The following is an 18,478-nucleotide window of genomic DNA, read 5'->3' as shown; positions in this document are numbered from 1 at the left end:
TCCGCTTTCTTTTTCACTGTCCAACATTCAGTTCCGCGCATCATAGCCGGTCTTGTGGCTGTTTTATAGAATTTTCCCTTCAGCTTCATTGGAATTTTTCTGTCACAACACACCACTCGCTTCTTTCCACTTCATCCATCCAGCCCTAATTCTACTGCATGCATCTCCATCTATTTCTCCATTACTCTGTAATACCGATCCTAGGTACTTAAAACTATTGCTTTTCACAATCATTTCACCTATTATATTATATTTTACTTTATTCTATACTATATATCTATTCTAATCTATCTATATATTTCATTTAATCTGTTACATTCTACTCTATTCTGTTTTAAATCAAATACTTTATTAGTAAGTATCTACATATATATTACATCTATTCTATTATATTCTACTCTATTCTATTTCAGTTTATTTTATACTATATATCTATTCTAATCTATCTCTCTATTTTATTTATTTTATTAATCTGTTCTATTCTATTCTGTTTCAAATCAAACACTTTACTCAAACAAAGAAACAAACGACATTCAAAAGCTTCTAATAAAAAAATCATTGCATTGGTACTACTGAAAATATTGACATTTTTACAACATTTATTCCAAGTTCCTTCAATTTTTTTGAGGACAAGAAAATTTTGCTTTCAAGAAATTCACGAATTTATTGGCGTCAAGTTAATAACGAACAAACTTGGATGTCAAATTGTGCTTTGAGAACATGTCAAATTTGGCCTTGAATAACTTGGTCAATTTATTGTTGATGTAAAGTGCACTTTACGTATTTTAAAAAACTCTCCATCTCCATCATGCATGCTCCGCATGAGAAAAGAAAATATAAAACTAATTTCATCCTTATCGTGTCTCAGATGGCATAGCTACTTTTGCTATAACTACCCAACGCTTTGCTACACTCCACCTACCTACATACAATTTGTATTTACATACTAAAGGCCCCGTCTCACCATCAAATAATTGACAGTTATTTGATCAAACTTGACTAGTGACACAAACTATACATACTAACTGTCACTTTGTGTCACTAACTGTCAAGTTTGATCAAATTAACTGTCAATTATTTGATGGTGAGACGGGGCCTTGATATACATTAAATTGTATATTTTGCTTTGCATTTTCATATGAAAAAACCGCGGTATTTATTTATTTATTTATCTTGAACTTTTTTTGAACAAGGTGCAATACTTCGGTAATATTATTACATATTAATAAAACAAAGTATATTAAAATACAATATTAAAAACTTTAATAATATTAGCAATATTTAAAAACTTTAATATATTATATTATTATAATATACATATTATGAATCAGTAGAAACGATTATGTATTTTTACATACAAAAGCGATATTACGTAGGTCAAAATTTTTGACGTAAGAGAACTGTCAAAACATTAGAATGTGACTTTTAATTATTGCCATGTTTAATAAACATGGCAATAATGAAAAGTCACTATCTAATGTTTTGACAGTTCTCTTACGTCAAAAATTTTGATCTACGTAATATCGCTTTTGTAGTAAAAATACTATATATTATATATTTAATATTGGTAAATTATAACTCCACTCGACCGAGCACGACCATAGAAAAAAGTGTTGTGTGATTTGGTAGAATGCGATCTTACCCTTCAAAAAATATGTCACGTATTTCAGCACCCTGGAAAATTGGAAGGATACTACAAATCTGGCCTCCACATAAGTGGTCTGTAGCTTCAACATGATAGGTGTGAAATTTTAAACGTTCTTGCTGTTGATTGGATAGGAAGGGTAGCGTTATCTAGCCTCCACGCTAGGTACACCATAGCCTCCATACGGTACTTCCAATATTTAATATTATTTTATTCAAGTGGACAATAAAGGTAAAACACAAACAACTTTTGTTTCTTAATTATTTATTTATACAATAATGTGACATTTTACATAGAAATATGAGTATTTAATTTCGATTAAATATATGTTTACTTGTTGAATTTATCGGCTGCACACAACAGCTGATCGGCCATTAGACCCAACAACAAAACGCGAAATAAAATGTGTATTTTAAAACTGTTGGATAAACAGTACCTACAATCAGAAAAACTTACCTTTAAAAAGGTACTCGATTATGAAATAACAAAAATATCAAAAAACACGACTGAATATCAGCTTTTTATGGTGACAAACTAAACACAAACACCAAACCAACACATCACATAACCGACCATATAAAATAAGTGAACGACAACGAACGAACGAACACGAACACAGATTCACAGATAGCCCAAGATTTGTCAAAAGTCATGTTCCACCAATCACAATGCCGACATCAGCGCCTCTGACTAAACGGAAGGAAAATAAATACGATTACATCACAAACCATACATACTCATAGACGTTTCACGTAAATTGTCGAGGTCAAGACCACAAACCATACATACTCATAGACGTTTCACGTAAATTGTCAAGGTCAAGACAGCAAATTAGTTACCATTCCAATCCAGAGATGTCGCTGTCAGTCAATTATCTTGTCATATTTAACAACTGACAGTTGACAATTAAATTTATTTGTTATTTTACAGTTTGTGGCTTAATTATTTTATTATAGTGGTGTTACGTTTTTAATTAGATTTAATCACAATTTTAATAAGTGTATTAACCTCCTCTCCATTTTTATGAGTAGAATTTTTAGTTTACATTGATCATCCCGTGTTGTGTTTCTCCACATAAACCACTCTAACAATATAATAGATCCTGAAACAGTTTATTCCAATAGACAAGTGTGTGTCATCAACATTTCGGACCTATATATTTTTGGAAGTTTGTAAAAGATTATAAGGTAATATTTATCTAAACAATCATCCTATGTACAAGATTCTTTCAAAAATTTTCATTCAACTCGGTACACATCAGTGCTTTCACGTGACACATAGCAGTAGTGTTTAGCATTTTGAAAACAAATTGGAATATTTGAAGTTTTCAGTAAAATATGGAATAAAACATTGAATTGTCTTTCTGTTGTTTTAATTTCCTGCCAAATTTCATCAAAAATCCCGCAAAATTTATAATTTGAAATTCTCACGTAACTAAAATTTGTCAATTTAATTCCCATTCCAATCAAGAGATGGCGTTAATTCGATCCGAAAGATTAACATGGTCGTGAAACGTCTATAAGTATGTATGGTTTGTGGTCAAGACAGCAAATTAGTTACCATTCCAATCCAGAGATGTCGCTGTCAGTCAATTCTCTTGTCATATTTAACAACTGACAGTTGACAATTAAATTAATTTGTTATTTACTTTTTATTTTACAGTTTGTGGCTTAATTATTTTATTATAGTGGTGTTACGTTTTTAATTAGATTTAATCACAATTTTAATAAGTGTATTAACCTCCTCTCCATTTTTATGAGTAGAATTTTTAGTTTAGATTGATCATCCCGTGTTGTGTTTCTCCACATAAACCACTCTAACAATATAATAGATCCTGAAACAGTTTATTCCAATAGACAAGTGTGTCATCAACATTACGGACCTACATATTTTTGGAAGTTTGTAAAAGATTATAAGGTAATATTTATCTAAACAATCATCCTATGTACAAGATTCTTTCAAAAATTTTCATTCAACTCGATACACATCAGTGCTTTCACGTGACACATAGCAGTAGTGTTTAGCATTTTGAAAACAAATTGGAATATTTGAAGTTTTCAGTAAAATATGGAATAAAACATTGAATTGTCTTTCTGTTGTTTTAATTTCCTGCGAAATTTCATCAAAAATCCCGCAAAATTTATAATTTGAAATTCTCACGTAACTAAAATTTGTCAATTTAGTTCCCATTCCAATCAAGAGATGGCGTTAATTCGATCCAAAAGGGTGCGTTCGGACGACCACAGCGGCTGGACAGCTGAGCCAGCAGTAGCTGTCAGACGTCACCGCTGGAAGCCAGCCGCTGAGAGATTTACTAAGCTTTCCCTATCACGGCTGGATGCAACCACTCAGCCGATTTCTGCTGGCAGCCAGCCGCTATGGTCGTCCGAACGCACCCATTAACATGGTCGTGAAACGTCTATAAGTATGTATGGTTTGTGGATTACATGTTTTTTATTAGAGTTAGCGGGGCATGAGCACGACCACACAACTCAAAACACAAGTACGCAAATGGCAAATACGGTTGCGTGAAGCGTGGCTCGAAGCCGTGCAATTTACGAGACTCGCTCAGTCTGTAGATCGTTGTGTTTTCCCGCCACAGGTGCTCAGGTGCACCGCTTGGTAGTTTGGTTTGGTTTTGGTTTGCATTTGCATCATTGCATCTATCTATGATGAGTCATAGTCAATAACATTCAATTAATAGGAAATTAGAGATAACTTAGCAGATAAGATTTATACATTATGAGAAAATGCGCAAATCAAATAAAGTTACTCCAGATAAACTTAAACAATCACGTATTGTTGATTATTATTCTAAGCAAAAACCATTGAATAACATGGGTGATGAATCTGCAAATCAACCCCCAGAAGTGACAAAAAGGAAATCTCGGAAAAATCACAGTAAGTAAAGAATTTCAAACTTTATTATTTAGTTGCTACATTTCATAACAATAATTACAGCTAAATATTTTATACAATTAGTGGTAGTGTTAAGAATTTACTTTTCTATGCTCACAATAATTTTTCTCTTGAATTATCTCTGAACACTCTGAAGTCCTTAGATCCTGTTAAAGCAATGAGTCATGCTGTAATACCTGGAAACAGTTATGGGAATCCCATATATTACTCTGAGAAGTGAGATTTGAAGTGTATTGTAATTTACTTACAATTCACCTTATACAATACATATTATTTCAATTTAAGTTAATGTGAGTGATTAATAAAAGACAAATAATATGTTAACTTGAACTACTTTTCTATACTCTACTCTACTGTTTTGGTGTGATCTCATATTTTCAAGATATTCCCAAGGTAAGTGGTTTTTATCTAATAGTCATTGAATTGGTTTCTACAATAATGGCTAACTCCAATAAGGTGAAGTGCGGTAAGTTCAGACTGGTTTTTGTCAAGTTTGACTGTACCTAATCATTTTTTTTATTTGAATATTCAACCTTATGGGGACCAAAGGACCCCATATGGGTTTTTTTGGCATTATTACTAATCCTAAATATAAAGTCACATGTTTTAAGAGAATCTAGAGAGTTAAGAAATTTTTCTAAGTCAAAAGAAACCTGCAACCCCATCATGTTTTTTGTCCTTTTCCACAATTTTGCTTTTGTATATATGTCGGGTTTCTCAAACGACCAATTCAATTATAAGTATTTCAAATATTTAACATTTTCTTTATATCAGCATGGATGGAGTAATATTAATACTCTATAATTCGCATTGCCCAAAACACCAATTTATATTGGAATACCTATTCTTTATGGATACTACCTATTCATCGTCATCAGTGGTGCTACAGCCCTATGAAATAGCCTCAACCTTCCCAGTCTATTATGCCAGTCAGTCCTATCCATCGCCAACCATTGCCAGTTTGCTGTGCCTATTTTTCTCCCGTCCTCATCTACACCATCCTTCCATCTGAGTTTTGGCCTACCCCTATTTCTACTTCCCACAGGTTTGTGACAAGGATTCTTCTTGGAAGGTTGTTCTGCTGTGATCTTGCTAGATGTCCTGCCCATCTTAGTCTTCCTATTCTTATAAGAGATACTACGTCTTTACCACCAAATATATGTTTATATCTGTGGTATATATACCTCGTAGTTCTCCAAACACACAGATGCCACCGAATATCCCTCTCAGGATCATTCGTTCAAATATAAGCAGAAGGTTTTTATCTGCCTTGGAAATGCCTGATACTACCTATTCATGTTTTTACATAGATAAATGGAATATTATTATCTCTTTCTTCTTGGTAGTAGGAATTTATACATCTAGATACAACCTTTTCTTGACATATACATATTATTAATTTAAAGCCATAACAGCTAATATTAAGAACACTACGTTATTTGTTACTAGAAAATATAATTGACTCTATGAGATGCAAAGTGACCTAACCCACAATTTTACCAAAACGCTTTTAGTACATTAAAAGTTATCCTTTATTTAAAGGGATGACACCTATTCAAATAAGGATTCATTGTTTTCGAATCCTGAGAAAACTAATAAGTATTTTTGAAAAATTTAAATGCAGAATGAAATATTACGTTATTAGCGAGGGCCGAAAGTACCTGAGAACTTCTATAATGTTTATTTTAATAAGTTACAGGGGTGAAAAACTAAGAAAATTTAGTGTGATTTTTCATTTCAAATATGTCATTCAAAATAAACTTTTTATTTATTCTAAGGGACTTTCGGCCCTCGGTAATAATTTGGTCTTTCATTCTGCGTTTAAATTTTTCAAAAATATTTATTGGTTTTTTCAGGATTCGAAAAAAATGAACACAATGTCCGTGATAATATTTTCCAAATCTCACTTTGTCTTACAACGCACTCAGTCGAATAGAATATTGTCAGCATATTGTCAGTCAGATAGTGACAATCAGTGACAATTTTAAATATTTGACATGGCATCGGGAATATTTTAAGTTGTTGATTAAATAATATTGATATATTATAGTGTATTTGATAAAAAATTGATTTAAGACGTGAAGTTAATAAAAAGTTATTTATTGTGTATTATTTGTGGAAGATCCAAGCAGAGAATACATCAGGATAATAATATTATTATAATATATTATATTCTGTCATCCAAGTATTTTGTTGTTAAAGATGTTCAAAATTGTAAGCGTTCCATAGTAACAATATATTATTAAAAAATCACTTTAACACTTTTCCTCTTTTCTCGATTGAGTATTAGTTTTTGTTCTACATATAAATTATTGCAATCACTGAATACATAGTTAGTGAAAAAATTATTACGTTATAAAGATTAATTAGGTAATTATCTTAGGTTTGAGGTTTGTTTACAATAAAAATTATGATAACCGAATGAATGGTATATTTTCGTCTATTCTACACAAAATCTGAATGCTAACTAAATAGAAAACTGAAAATAGCGTCTTTGTATCTTTCCTAGGTAGGTAAATACATCTGTTTTCGACGGGGCATTGGGCCACCTAAATATCGGTTCCCGGAAATGCCATATGCCCTCTGGGTCCTTACCGACGCATTCTTTACATAGACGGAGTAGAAGGGGTCGATTTGTTACAGTCTCCCCCCCTGGCACCGATCTCGTTAGAGGAGAGGCCAGCAGAAGATGTAGTTTTCTTCCTGGGACGTCCTCGTCTTCGTTTTGGCACTAGAGGCGTTGGAGCTTCCTTCACGATTATCGGAGGTAACCGTTCCGATATCACTGCGGCTTTTCCCAGATCAACTTCCACGACGTTCACTTGTTGATACTCCGATCGCAAGTCATATAAAGGATCCAAACCACTAGTTACGGTGTCTTCCCCCAAGGGTCTATCCAACTCGGTCCCAAGCACTTCTCTCTTGGCAGGTGACATGCGGTAAAATGGTATTGCATTTGGTGCACTATTTCCCGTAGTAGCATAGCTGGCAGGCTCTCCCCCCATTCTGAAGGTATTCTTCCATCTTCTTATGTTGAGTCGAGCTCGTTCATAATCTAGAACTATGTCTACGGAACAGTGGCGGCTCGTGGCTGTAAGGACAGGGTCAGCAAGGTTTTGTCTCCTCAGATAGGTATGCCATCTAATTAAAAGGCTTCAATTTCATAGAAGATTTTTGGTTTTTGTTTTTTTATTTTTTTTTATTTTTTTCTTGTTTTTTTTTTTGTAAACCTGTTTATAAATTAACTCTAGTCTACGTTGTTTCGAAGTAGCAAAATGGGTTATAACGTCATTGTAAAATTTATTATTGTTTTGGAGAGGTTTTAAAAGTTTTTTTCTATTGATATTTGAGACAAGTTTGATATTCTCTCTTGTTTCATGGTGTTTCGACAAAACGTTTTGACTCTTTTGAGACAAGAGAAATCCCGTTCATTTGAGGCAGAATTTGTCCACATTTGAGCACAATAATTTATTAAATTCGGGAACAGTTTGTTATACCTAATGAATTGCAGTATATAAAATTAAACATATTTTGTAACATATATCTCACCTTCCGAAAATGTATATAATATTATATATACGTGAAATGAGAACATAAAATATTCTCTTGGTAGCCCGGCGAATAGCAAAATCAAGCTTTATAACAATAAAGCTATGAAAGGCGATGTAACGGAATCCTTTTTCCGACAATACATCATGCAAACACCGTTTGGGCTAACCAATTCGTCTCTTACTGGAGAATACAGTAAAATGAAATGGATAGTTGCATTTTAGTTGGATTCGAACCTCACCGGAGCCCGACTAGTTTCGAGTCATGTCAACTCGTCATTAGGGGACACTAGGTGAGTGTTCGAATTCGAGTAAAATGCAATTATTATTTGGTGGATTTATAGAAGAAACCCACCAGAGTATGCTTAGCACATAGAGGTCGCGCTAAGCATACTCTGGTGGGGTTCTCTATAAATCCACCAAATAATAATTGCATTTTACTTGAATTCGAACACTCACCTAGTGTCCCCTGATGACGAGTTGACATGACTCGAAACTAGTCGGGCTCCGGTGAGGTTCGAATCCAACTAAAATGCAATTATCCATTTCATTTTGTTATATATACGTATATAATATGTATATAAATTTATATAATATCTTACTTGCTATGTCGTAAGGACAACTTATATTTATGTGATAATATAAAAATATGCTTATCCGTAATTAATTTGCAATTCCCTATTTGCACAGATAAAGTCAGATTCTTGATTTCCTTAATTTCTAGGGTTAAATGTTTGTTCCATTGGAGGAATAATATTATCGTTATTATTAGAAACTTCATTGTCACTTAGAACACTTGTAACAAAACGTTGTGGTTTAAGCATTCGTAAATGATAAATTTTATCATCCGATTTTATTTTATTATCTTGTATTAATTCTGGATTACTAACTTTTTTATAAGGTTGGGATGCCTTCTGATTTCGTGAATCGTTATATTTTTGTCTGTAAACAGGTTTATTCAAATCGATTTTTAATTCTTGAGTTTTATTTATATTTGCTTTATTTAAATTGTTTGTTTGTTTTGTTATTAATTTTCTTCTAATTTTCTTCTTCTTGAAAAACATAATAATATTTTAATTGGCGATAACTTGGTGAGTGTGTTCCATGTTAATGTTCAATGTTTAGCAAATAAAATAGAAATGATTGATTTATTTTTGTTGGAATTTAACTTTGACGTTGTCTGCTTCTCAGAGCACTGGCAGAGTGGAGCAAATCTCAAATACATAAATATTGATAGCAGTTATACAGATAGCAATATTTACTTGCTAGCAGTTTCTGTAGGAAGAATAAAAAGAATGGTGGTACTCTAATCTATGTTAAAAACACTTTAAAATTTGAAGCTATAAACTGCGATAGTTTTAATATTGAACAAACATCTGAATTTTGTGGAATTTTTCTTCAAGATATTAACACTGTTGTATTGGTAGTGTATAGATCTAGTAAATGTAACGATTTTAAGTCTTTTTTCAAAAATTTTGAAAATCTATTGGATCAAATTATGAGGCCAAATTTGAATGTAGTGATTTTGGGAGATCTTAATATTAATTTTAAAGGAAAAACGCCAAACATTAGTGAATTGACTTCTATAACATCATCTTTTGGTATAAAACAAACAATTTATGACTATACTCGAGTTACTGCTACATCTGCCACTTGTATAGACAATATTATGACAAATTTTGAAGAAAATCAGTTTGAGACAAATGTCCTTGAACCTTGTTTTTCAGACCATCGTGGACAGTATATTAAGTTAAGCAAATCATCAAATAAATTAAAATCAAGTGTTTGCACTAGAGCCTTTACACAGGAAGGTATTTTAAAAATGAGAAACTTTTTATCAGAGTTGGACTGGAACATTTTTGATAGTGATTTTGATGTAGATTGCTTAGCAACGTTTTTAATAGATAATTATAATTATGCAGTATCTCATTATTTTCCACTAAAAACATTGGTTATTAAAAATAAAAAATGTCCTGTAAATTGGTTTAATGACAACTTAAAAAATATGAGAAATTATCTGCACTCTTATAAAATACGTGCTGATTCTACTAAAAATCCAATACATTACAACGAATATAAAAAATACAAAAATCATTATAATTCTGAGTTGAAAAACGCAAAAAAGATGGCTTATGAGAAATTAATATTAACATCAAAGAATAGATCCAAGACGTGTTGGAAGATAATTAACTATGAGCGTAACAAAACAAATAGTTCACATAATATAACAACCAATTTATCTTGTGACACTTTCAACAACTTTTTTGTTGAAATTGCTGAGAACATTATAAAAACCCTTCCTAATACATCAGACGACATAATCTTGAACTATCAAAACTTCCCAGCTCCATCGAGTTCATTCTTTCTATCTCCAACTACTCAACAAGAAGTATGGGAGGTTATAAATTCACTAAAAAATTCAAATTGTTTGGATACAAATGAGCTAAACGCTTCTTTTATAAAAAATACTTGTGAAATAATTACTGATCCTTTAACACATCTCATTAATAACATTTTTTCAATCGGGATATTTCCAACTGGATTTAAATACTCCCAAAATTGTTCCTGTATTTAAGAAGGGCGATCGTGATCTTGTAGACAATTATAGACCAATTTCTATCGTTTCCATATTCAGTAAAATAATAGAAAAAATTCTGAAGCAACGCATAATATCGTACTTTGAAACCAATAACTTTCTTACCAGTTCACAATATGGGTTTAGAAAGGATCGTTCCACAACTCATGCACTCTTAGATGTGATGAGTGGCATAGTGGATGGCCTGGAGAAGCATAACCAAACTGCTGTAACGTTGTGTGATCTTTCAAAGGCCTTCGACTGTGTTTCTCATGAAATTTTACTAAAAAAACTGCACTTTTACGACATCAGAGGTACTCCTCTAGAACTAATTAAATCTTATCTAAGTGATAGATACCAAGCAGTCAGATACGGAAATTGTCTCTCTGAATTTAAGCATGTTAAGCATGGAGTTCCACAAGGTTCTGTTTTGGGCCCTCTATTATTTATTATATATGTTAATGACTTGCCCAATTTTATGGCTCCATGTAAAACAGTACTATTTGCAGATGACACTACTTTTATTTTTTCTGACAGAAATCGTTCTCTTTTAGAAACTAATTCTAGGAACATAAATTCAAATGCTCAATCATGGTTCGCAGCAAATAAACTTAGACTAAATGACACCAAAACTCAAAATTTATTTATTTCAACTAATCCATTCGATGCTCATGTGGAAAAAAATACTGTAAAATTGCTGGGCATGACAATTGACAACACACTGACTTGGTATAACCATATTGACCATCTCAAAGGCAAACTTTCCAGTACTTTATTTTTACTTAGACAACTAAAACTTGTTACAAGTGTTGATACCTTAAGAATAATTTATTTTTCTCTCTTCCATTCGTTTTTAAGCTATGGCGTTATTTTGTGGGGAAACTCTTGCAATGCACTAACAATATTTAAATTGCAAAAAAAAAGCAATTAGAATAATTGCAAAAGTTGGTTACTTGGAATCTTGCAAACCATTATTTATTAAATATAAAATAATGCCCTTGCCAACACTATGGCTATACAATGTTCTCGTGGAAACACACAAAACTGCAGATACTTTAGTTAAACAGTCTGACTTGCATAATTACAGCACAAGAGGTGCAAATAATATCAGAACAGTCAAATATCGTTTGAGTAAATCACAAAAAAACTCAATTGATTTTAACATATATAATGTCCTACCTATAGATTTTAAAAACCTTACAATCAATAAATTTAAAGTCATTCTGGAAAAATATCTACTGAGATTTGCTTTTTACTCTGTTAGTGAATATTTCGATCATTTTAAAGCAGTATCATGGACATGAATATTACTCACTATGTTTTCCGATGTCATATTTTGTAAATGTGCGTGAATGTATTTCTATATGTTATATTTTATATATTGATGTGATCTTGATTATTGATATGAGATAATATTCTTATATGTCACTTAATTTAATCAATGTATTAATACTAATCTAATTAATTAACCAGATCACATATCAATATGTTTTCAATCTCAGGGCGAATTATAAATTAATTACTTACTTTCGTGGCTTCTAAATATTTCTTAATGGTTCCTAATCGGGATAGAAAAGAAAAGAGTAAAAAAAATACACATATGGGTTACAATTATAATCAAAATATTTTTTATTTTATTTAAAAGGCAATCAATGCTTAATATTTGCTATTTCTTATTATTCTTAAACATAACATTTACAAATGGGAATCTTATTTCCTTTTGGTTTTCAATTGAAAGTTTTTATTAACATTTAACTATTAGGAGTTATTAGGAACAACTCTATTTAAGTTTGATGAAGCTTTTCTGATATTATTGATTATGTTATTCAATTTTTTATGTGGAATTTAATACGAAAAACCCATACATTCATGTCCAAACAAATGAGACTGACCTTTTCCTGGTGAACTGAAAATGTCCTCACACAAGACCCGTTTCCTGCTATCCTTGGCTGCGATCAAACCTCGTCCTGGCTTCCAGTAATGTTCTCCTTTGAAAAACTAGCTCGTATAGCTCTCGTTCCTGCGTCTGTCGTGATGCTGTGTTCTACCTTTCTCGAAACTGCTATCAGCTACCGGGACACTCTTGGCTCAAGGAGGTTCTTTTACTCTCGACCTGGCCTACTTCTCGTTCCACGATAGATACTCCACACTCACGGAACTACATCGGCTTTCTCACTCTCCGTACACTACCGTCTACTACTCGACTTCACTTCTCGACAGCTCAAAACATTCTCCTCTCACTTTCTCATCCATTCCCCTACTTTCTAAATATCCCTTCCAGATTCACAAATCAATCTTCCACCACCAACTCTCATTCGTAATATTCCTCAAAACCAATTTTTAATCTTTCTAAATATGCTTAATGGATTTCAAAAGAAAATATTTAATTCCCATTCTAAAATACTTTCTAACTATTTACAAATTTTAATGACCTATTCTCTCTTTCAAATGAGTCTTATTTAGCATAGGCTAATGATCGAAACCTTCCGCGAAAAACGATAATGAACTATCATCTATTTCACTGAGTTTTATTTAGCATAGGCTAATGATCGACCTTCCGAGAAGAACGATAATGGTACGCGTCATTCACTTTGTTTATCTAAGCACATTGTTCCGAGTTTCGTACGCTTATTCTAATCACTTCTTAAAATTAAATATAACAATTTGTTGTATACAGGTTGTTCTAAATTTATATGCCCGAGGTTGAGAAAATTAAAATATCTTATATTAAAGTGAATTTTGTTTATAATTATCAAATTTTAATTTTTATATCAAATAGAAATATAACAAATCCCCGCCTTGTATTCGATAAAATTTATCTGCATTTTTAAATAAATTTTCTTGAGGCAAAACCAACTCCCTGTATATTTCCTTACTTTAATCTACGTCTTATACCCCTTCTTCTTGTATTACTCTAATTAGTCCCACCTGTAGAGTAATTGTTTCCTTATTTTCAGTGTCCTCATCCTGTGTTAGAGTGTCGGCTATTATGTTGTCTTTCCCTTTTTCCCATATTAATCTTCTGTCTTTTTCCTCAGATTTTTCACATACTTTTATCGTGTATTCTGCATCCTCGTTTTCATATGCCTCCTCTTCAAATACCACTGTTTCAATCATATTCTTTTCACTTTCATTTTTTAGCTTTATTTCTTCTTCTCCTGAGCCCGTCTCTTCTTTTGAGGAATCCCAGATTTCCTTTGTTTCTGATACTCTCAAATTTTCTTCTTCTGGGCTCAACTCTTCTTTTGAGGAGCCACAGGTTTCATTTTCTTTTATCTTTTTCTGACCTTTTCTCCTTTTTCTTCTTTGTCCTTGCTTCGCTGCCAAATTCATTTCCACTGTTTGTTCTTTACCTGATTCGTCCGTATTTTGTTTCTCATGTTCCTTGTCCTGTTCTTTTTCTTTTTCTTCTGTTAGTTTCATCGTATTATTTTTAAAATCTATCACTACATGTTTTTCTGCCAATTCGTCCACTCCTACTATCATGTCATGTGACATGTTTGGCATTATTACACATTGTAGTGCATACATATTCTTGCCCAGTCGTACCATTACTCGTATGCCTTCATTTATAGTTGCCAATGTCCGTTTGTTTGCGCCCACTAAATTTACCCTAGGTATTTTATAAATTAAATTTGTTAAGTTAACTTCTTCTATTAGTTTTCTGTTGACCAATGTTATTTCAGATCCAGTGTCTATCATAATTTTAATTGGTTTCTCGTTGATAAATCCATCCACAAATTTTAAATTAATTCCATTTTTCTTTTCGTTGTTTCCTGCCAATTTAATAAACTCCTTGGGGTGACAAAAGATTCCTGTTTGCTTTTTGGTTTTTAGTGAGCGCCGTCGTGAAAAGACGCCGGTTGCTCATCGTTGTTTATATTTTCGTCATAATGTCTCTCTCCGTCATATTCATCTGTCTGGGTATTATTTACTTCTCTTCTATTTTCTCTTGGTCTGTCGGATCTGTTTCGGTTTTCTCGATATACCTGTTCATTTTGTCTACCATTATTTCTGTTTTCTTGATTTGAGCGTGTGGTGTTTCTATTCTGGTATTCTCGATTTCTGTCCTCATTCCATTGCCTATTTCTTTGTTCATAATTTCCTCTTCCGTTGTCTCTATTTTCGTTTTTCCTTCTGGGATTAAAATCTCGTCTTGTATAGTCCCTCCTATTTTGATTTCTATCTCTGTAATCTTGTGTTTCTCGGGGCCTGTAATCTTCTCGCGACCTTCTTGATTTTGTTTCTCTTACACGTAATTCTCTTATTTGTAGGAATTGGCATAAACTATCTATGTCTTTGTAGTTTTGCAATGTGATATGGTCTTCCAGCGTTTCTTCGAAATGTCTTGCAATCAGTTCGACTAATTGTTCCGATGAGTAATTATATTGTAAATGTTTTGCGTTATAGTAAATTTGTAATGCATATGTCCTTTCTGATATACCCATCCTATCATTGTATTTCCCATTTTGCAATTCCTTGTTAATTTCCAATTGTTGGACTTTTCCCCAGAAATAATTCAAAAATTTTTGTTCAAATTGTTGCCAACTGTCAAATTCTTCTTCTTTGCAATCGAACCATAGGCTTGCTTCATTTTTGAGATGGTTTCTGATAGTTTCTTTTGCTGTTTCGAAATTTCCGATGTGCTGTATTTTCTTTTTCAGGCTATTTATGAACGGCACTGGGTGTAATCTTCTTACATCCCCGCCAAACCTTATCTTCACGTCATCTGTGCTATGTATAACCATTTCTCTTCTTTCTCCGACATTTTGTTGCGTCCGGTTTTCGGTGACTTGTTTTTCTATTTCTGTGATTCTTTTTTCCACTTCTTCTCTGTCTACTTGAATAGCATTTTCCAACTTATTTTCCAAATTTTCTAGTTCCTTTTTCTGGCCATTCGTTAACTCCTTTATTTTTAGTTCAGAGAAATAAGGAAAAAAAATATCGTGTTGGTGACACATCCCCCTCCAGGCTGAAACCAAATTTTTCGAGTAATATGGTCATCTATAATAATAACCTATATGTTTCCTGCAGCCGATTTTGATGATATACATAATTATAAACAAATGAAGATCAAAAAACGGTAAATTTTCGCTTTTTTCGTCTCTTACTAAAAAATTGGGCATTTTAAACAAATTTGAGAGTAATAAACTCATAAACCGTATAAAAAACTTCAATATGGCGTTCGCTGAATATGTCTATCCTTATTGGTTACTTAGAAAATTGCCAAATAAATCATAAATTTTGAGTTTCTATAAATATTCATAACTTATGTAAAAATTAACTTAGAACCTTCTTATTACATGGAATGCTGAGACTTATGGTGCTTAAATTACACCCTAAATTCCAAAGCAATTGGTCAAATAGTTTAAAAGTTATTTAATTTGTTTATCCAAAATTAGTTTTTTTTGCAACATTGTAAGTCAGAAAATGATGAAGTTACAGTAATATTTTGGATAGTTTATGAAAGAAGAAAATTTACAGTATTAATTTAATTTAAAAAAAATGACAAAAAATAATTATAGATATTGCAAAATAATTTTGCAAAAACATGTGAATTAAAAAATTGGGGGGGCTAACTTTGTCCCTAAATGTCCTAGAACAGTTGTTTTTCTTTCTAAATGTGTATAAAAATTCAGTCTTTCTAAATATGAAAAAATAATTTTTCTACGGGTAACGGTTAAAAAGTTATTCTAATTGTTTATAAGTAAGCAAAAAATGGACATGTTTTTGCAAAATAATTTTACACTGTTTAAAATTATTTTTTGTCATTTATTTTTAATTAAGGTAATAGTATAAATGTTCTTCTTTCATAAACTGTCCGAAGTATTATTGTAACCTCATAATTTTCTGACTTATAGTGTTGCAAAAAAAATGAATTTGGGAAAAATAAATTAAATAACTTTTAAAATATTTGACCAATTGCTTTGAAATTTAAAATATAATTTAAGTACAAGAAGTCTCGGCATTCCGCGTAATAAGAAGATTCTAAGTTAATTTTTACCTAAGTTACGAATATTTATAAAAACTCAATATTTATGATTTATTTTGCAATTTTCTAAGCAACCAATAAGGTTGGACATATTCAGCGAATGCCATATTGAAGTTTTTTATACGATTTATGAGTTTCTTACTCTTAAATTTGTTTAAAGTGCTTAACTTTTTGGTAATAGACGAAAAAAGCGATAATTTGCCGTTTTTCGATCTTCATTTGTTTATAACTATGTATATCATCAAAATCGGCTGCAGGAAACATATAGGTTAATAATATAGATGTCCATACTACTCAAAAAATTTGGTTTCGGCCTGGAGGGGGATGTGTCACGAGAAAAACCGTATTTCTCTGGACTATTTATCTTGAATTTTCATTTCATACTTTTCTATGCGTTCCTCCATTTTCTTGTTGTTCTCTTCTATGGCTTGTTTTGTTTCCTTCTGATTTTCTTGCATTATTCTTTTTGTTTCATCCATTTTTTGATCCAATTTTTGTTCTGTTTCATCCATTTTTCGTTGTGTTTCCTCCATTTTTTGATCCACTTTATCCATTTTCTTTGATGTTTCTTCCTGATTTTTCTCCATTGTTTGTTTTGTTTCTCTTTGATTGTCATCCAGTTTTTGTTGTGTTTCATCCATTTTCTGTTCCATTCTTTGTGACTGGAGTTGCATCATTTGTAATAATTTATCTATTCCTGATAATTCTTGCTGTTCTGATGCCATGATTGTCGTGTCTAAAATATCTTCTTGGTCTGAATGTTCTTTTTGTTTTTTGTTATCCTTGCTTTGGCTTCTTGTCACAGACATTTGTTTTCAAGAAGTATTATCCCCGCCAAATATGAAATTTTACTAGTATGTTACCAATACGACTTTTTTTTTTACCCAAATATTATAAATTGTCAATAAATATATCAAATGTAAATATCGTAAAAATAAAATATTAAATCAGTTATGTAAAATTTGTACCTAAAGAGATCTAAAATTTTATGTTATCAAATGTAAGTATCTCACTTTTTACCACAGGCATATAAATTTTCAAATACCGGCTTTACTCTTTCTATCCTTCAAATTTGCCACTAGAAATACTTTACAATGCTTTCCACGTTGGACGACAGTTGATGTGATCTTGATTATTGATATGAGATAATATTCTTATATGTCACTTAATTTAATCAATGTATTAATACTAATCTAATTAATTAACCAGATCACATATCAATATGTTTTCAATCTCAGGGCGAATTATAAATTAATTACTTACTTTCGTGGCTTCTAAATATTTCTTAATGGTTCCTAATCGGGATAGAAAAGAAAAGAGTAAAAAAAATACACATATGGGTTACAATTATAATCAAAATATTTTTTATTTTATTTAAAAGGCAATCAATGCTTAATATTTGCTATTTCTTATTATTCTTAAACATAACATTTACAAATGGGAATCTTATTTCCTTTTGGTTTTCAATTGAAAGTTTTTATTAACATTTAACTATTAGGAGTTATTAGGAACAACTCTATTTAAGTTTGATGAAGCTTTTCTGATATTATTGATTATGTTATTCAATTTTTTATGTGGAATTTAATACGAAAAACCCATACATTCATGTCCAAACAAATGAGACTGACCTTTTCCTGGTGAACTGAAAATGTCCTCACACAAGACCCGTTTCCTGCTATCCTTGGCTGCGATCAAACCTCGTCCTGGCTTCCAGTAATGTTCTCCTTTGAAAAACTAGCTCGTATAGCTCTCGTTCCTGCGTCTGTCGTGATGCTGTGTTCTACCTTTCTCGAAACTGC

The 18,478-nt window shown here is 31.8% G+C and overlaps 1 protein-coding gene and 1 long non-coding RNA gene across 6 annotated transcripts in view; both read left to right on the top strand.

Annotated features, from left to right (window-relative positions):
- Positions 1-2,776: 2,776 nt before the first annotated feature.
- Positions 2,777-3,735, top strand: LOC126888004 (uncharacterized). The gene is made up of 2 exons (XR_007699339.1): positions 2,777-2,832; positions 3,563-3,735. It is a non-coding gene; the product is annotated as an uncharacterized LOC126888004 (long non-coding RNA).
- Positions 3,736-4,092: 357 nt separating this feature from the next.
- LOC114337623 (fanconi-associated nuclease 1) overlaps positions 4,093-18,478 on the top strand; it is a 148,930-nt gene continuing 134,544 nt past the window's right edge. Inside the window, exon 1 of one of the 5 annotated variants that reach the window (XM_028288118.2) lies at positions 4,093-4,546. In XM_028288118.2, coding sequence (XP_028143919.1) covers positions 4,396-4,546 — 151 coding nt within the window. In that variant the 5' untranslated portion in view covers positions 4,093-4,395. Of the gene's footprint in view, positions 4,547-4,819; positions 4,958-4,980; positions 5,031-18,478 lie in introns of those variants that run through there. The other 4 variants (XM_028288117.2, XM_028288119.2, XM_050655989.1 and 1 more) reach the window with 4 other exon arrangements.

Source organism: Diabrotica virgifera, chromosome 7 (genome assembly GCF_917563875.1).
Source record: "Diabrotica virgifera virgifera chromosome 7, PGI_DIABVI_V3a".
NCBI lineage: Eukaryota > Metazoa > Arthropoda > Insecta > Coleoptera > Chrysomelidae > Diabrotica > Diabrotica virgifera.
This window is presented reverse-complemented; position numbering and strand designations above follow the sequence as displayed.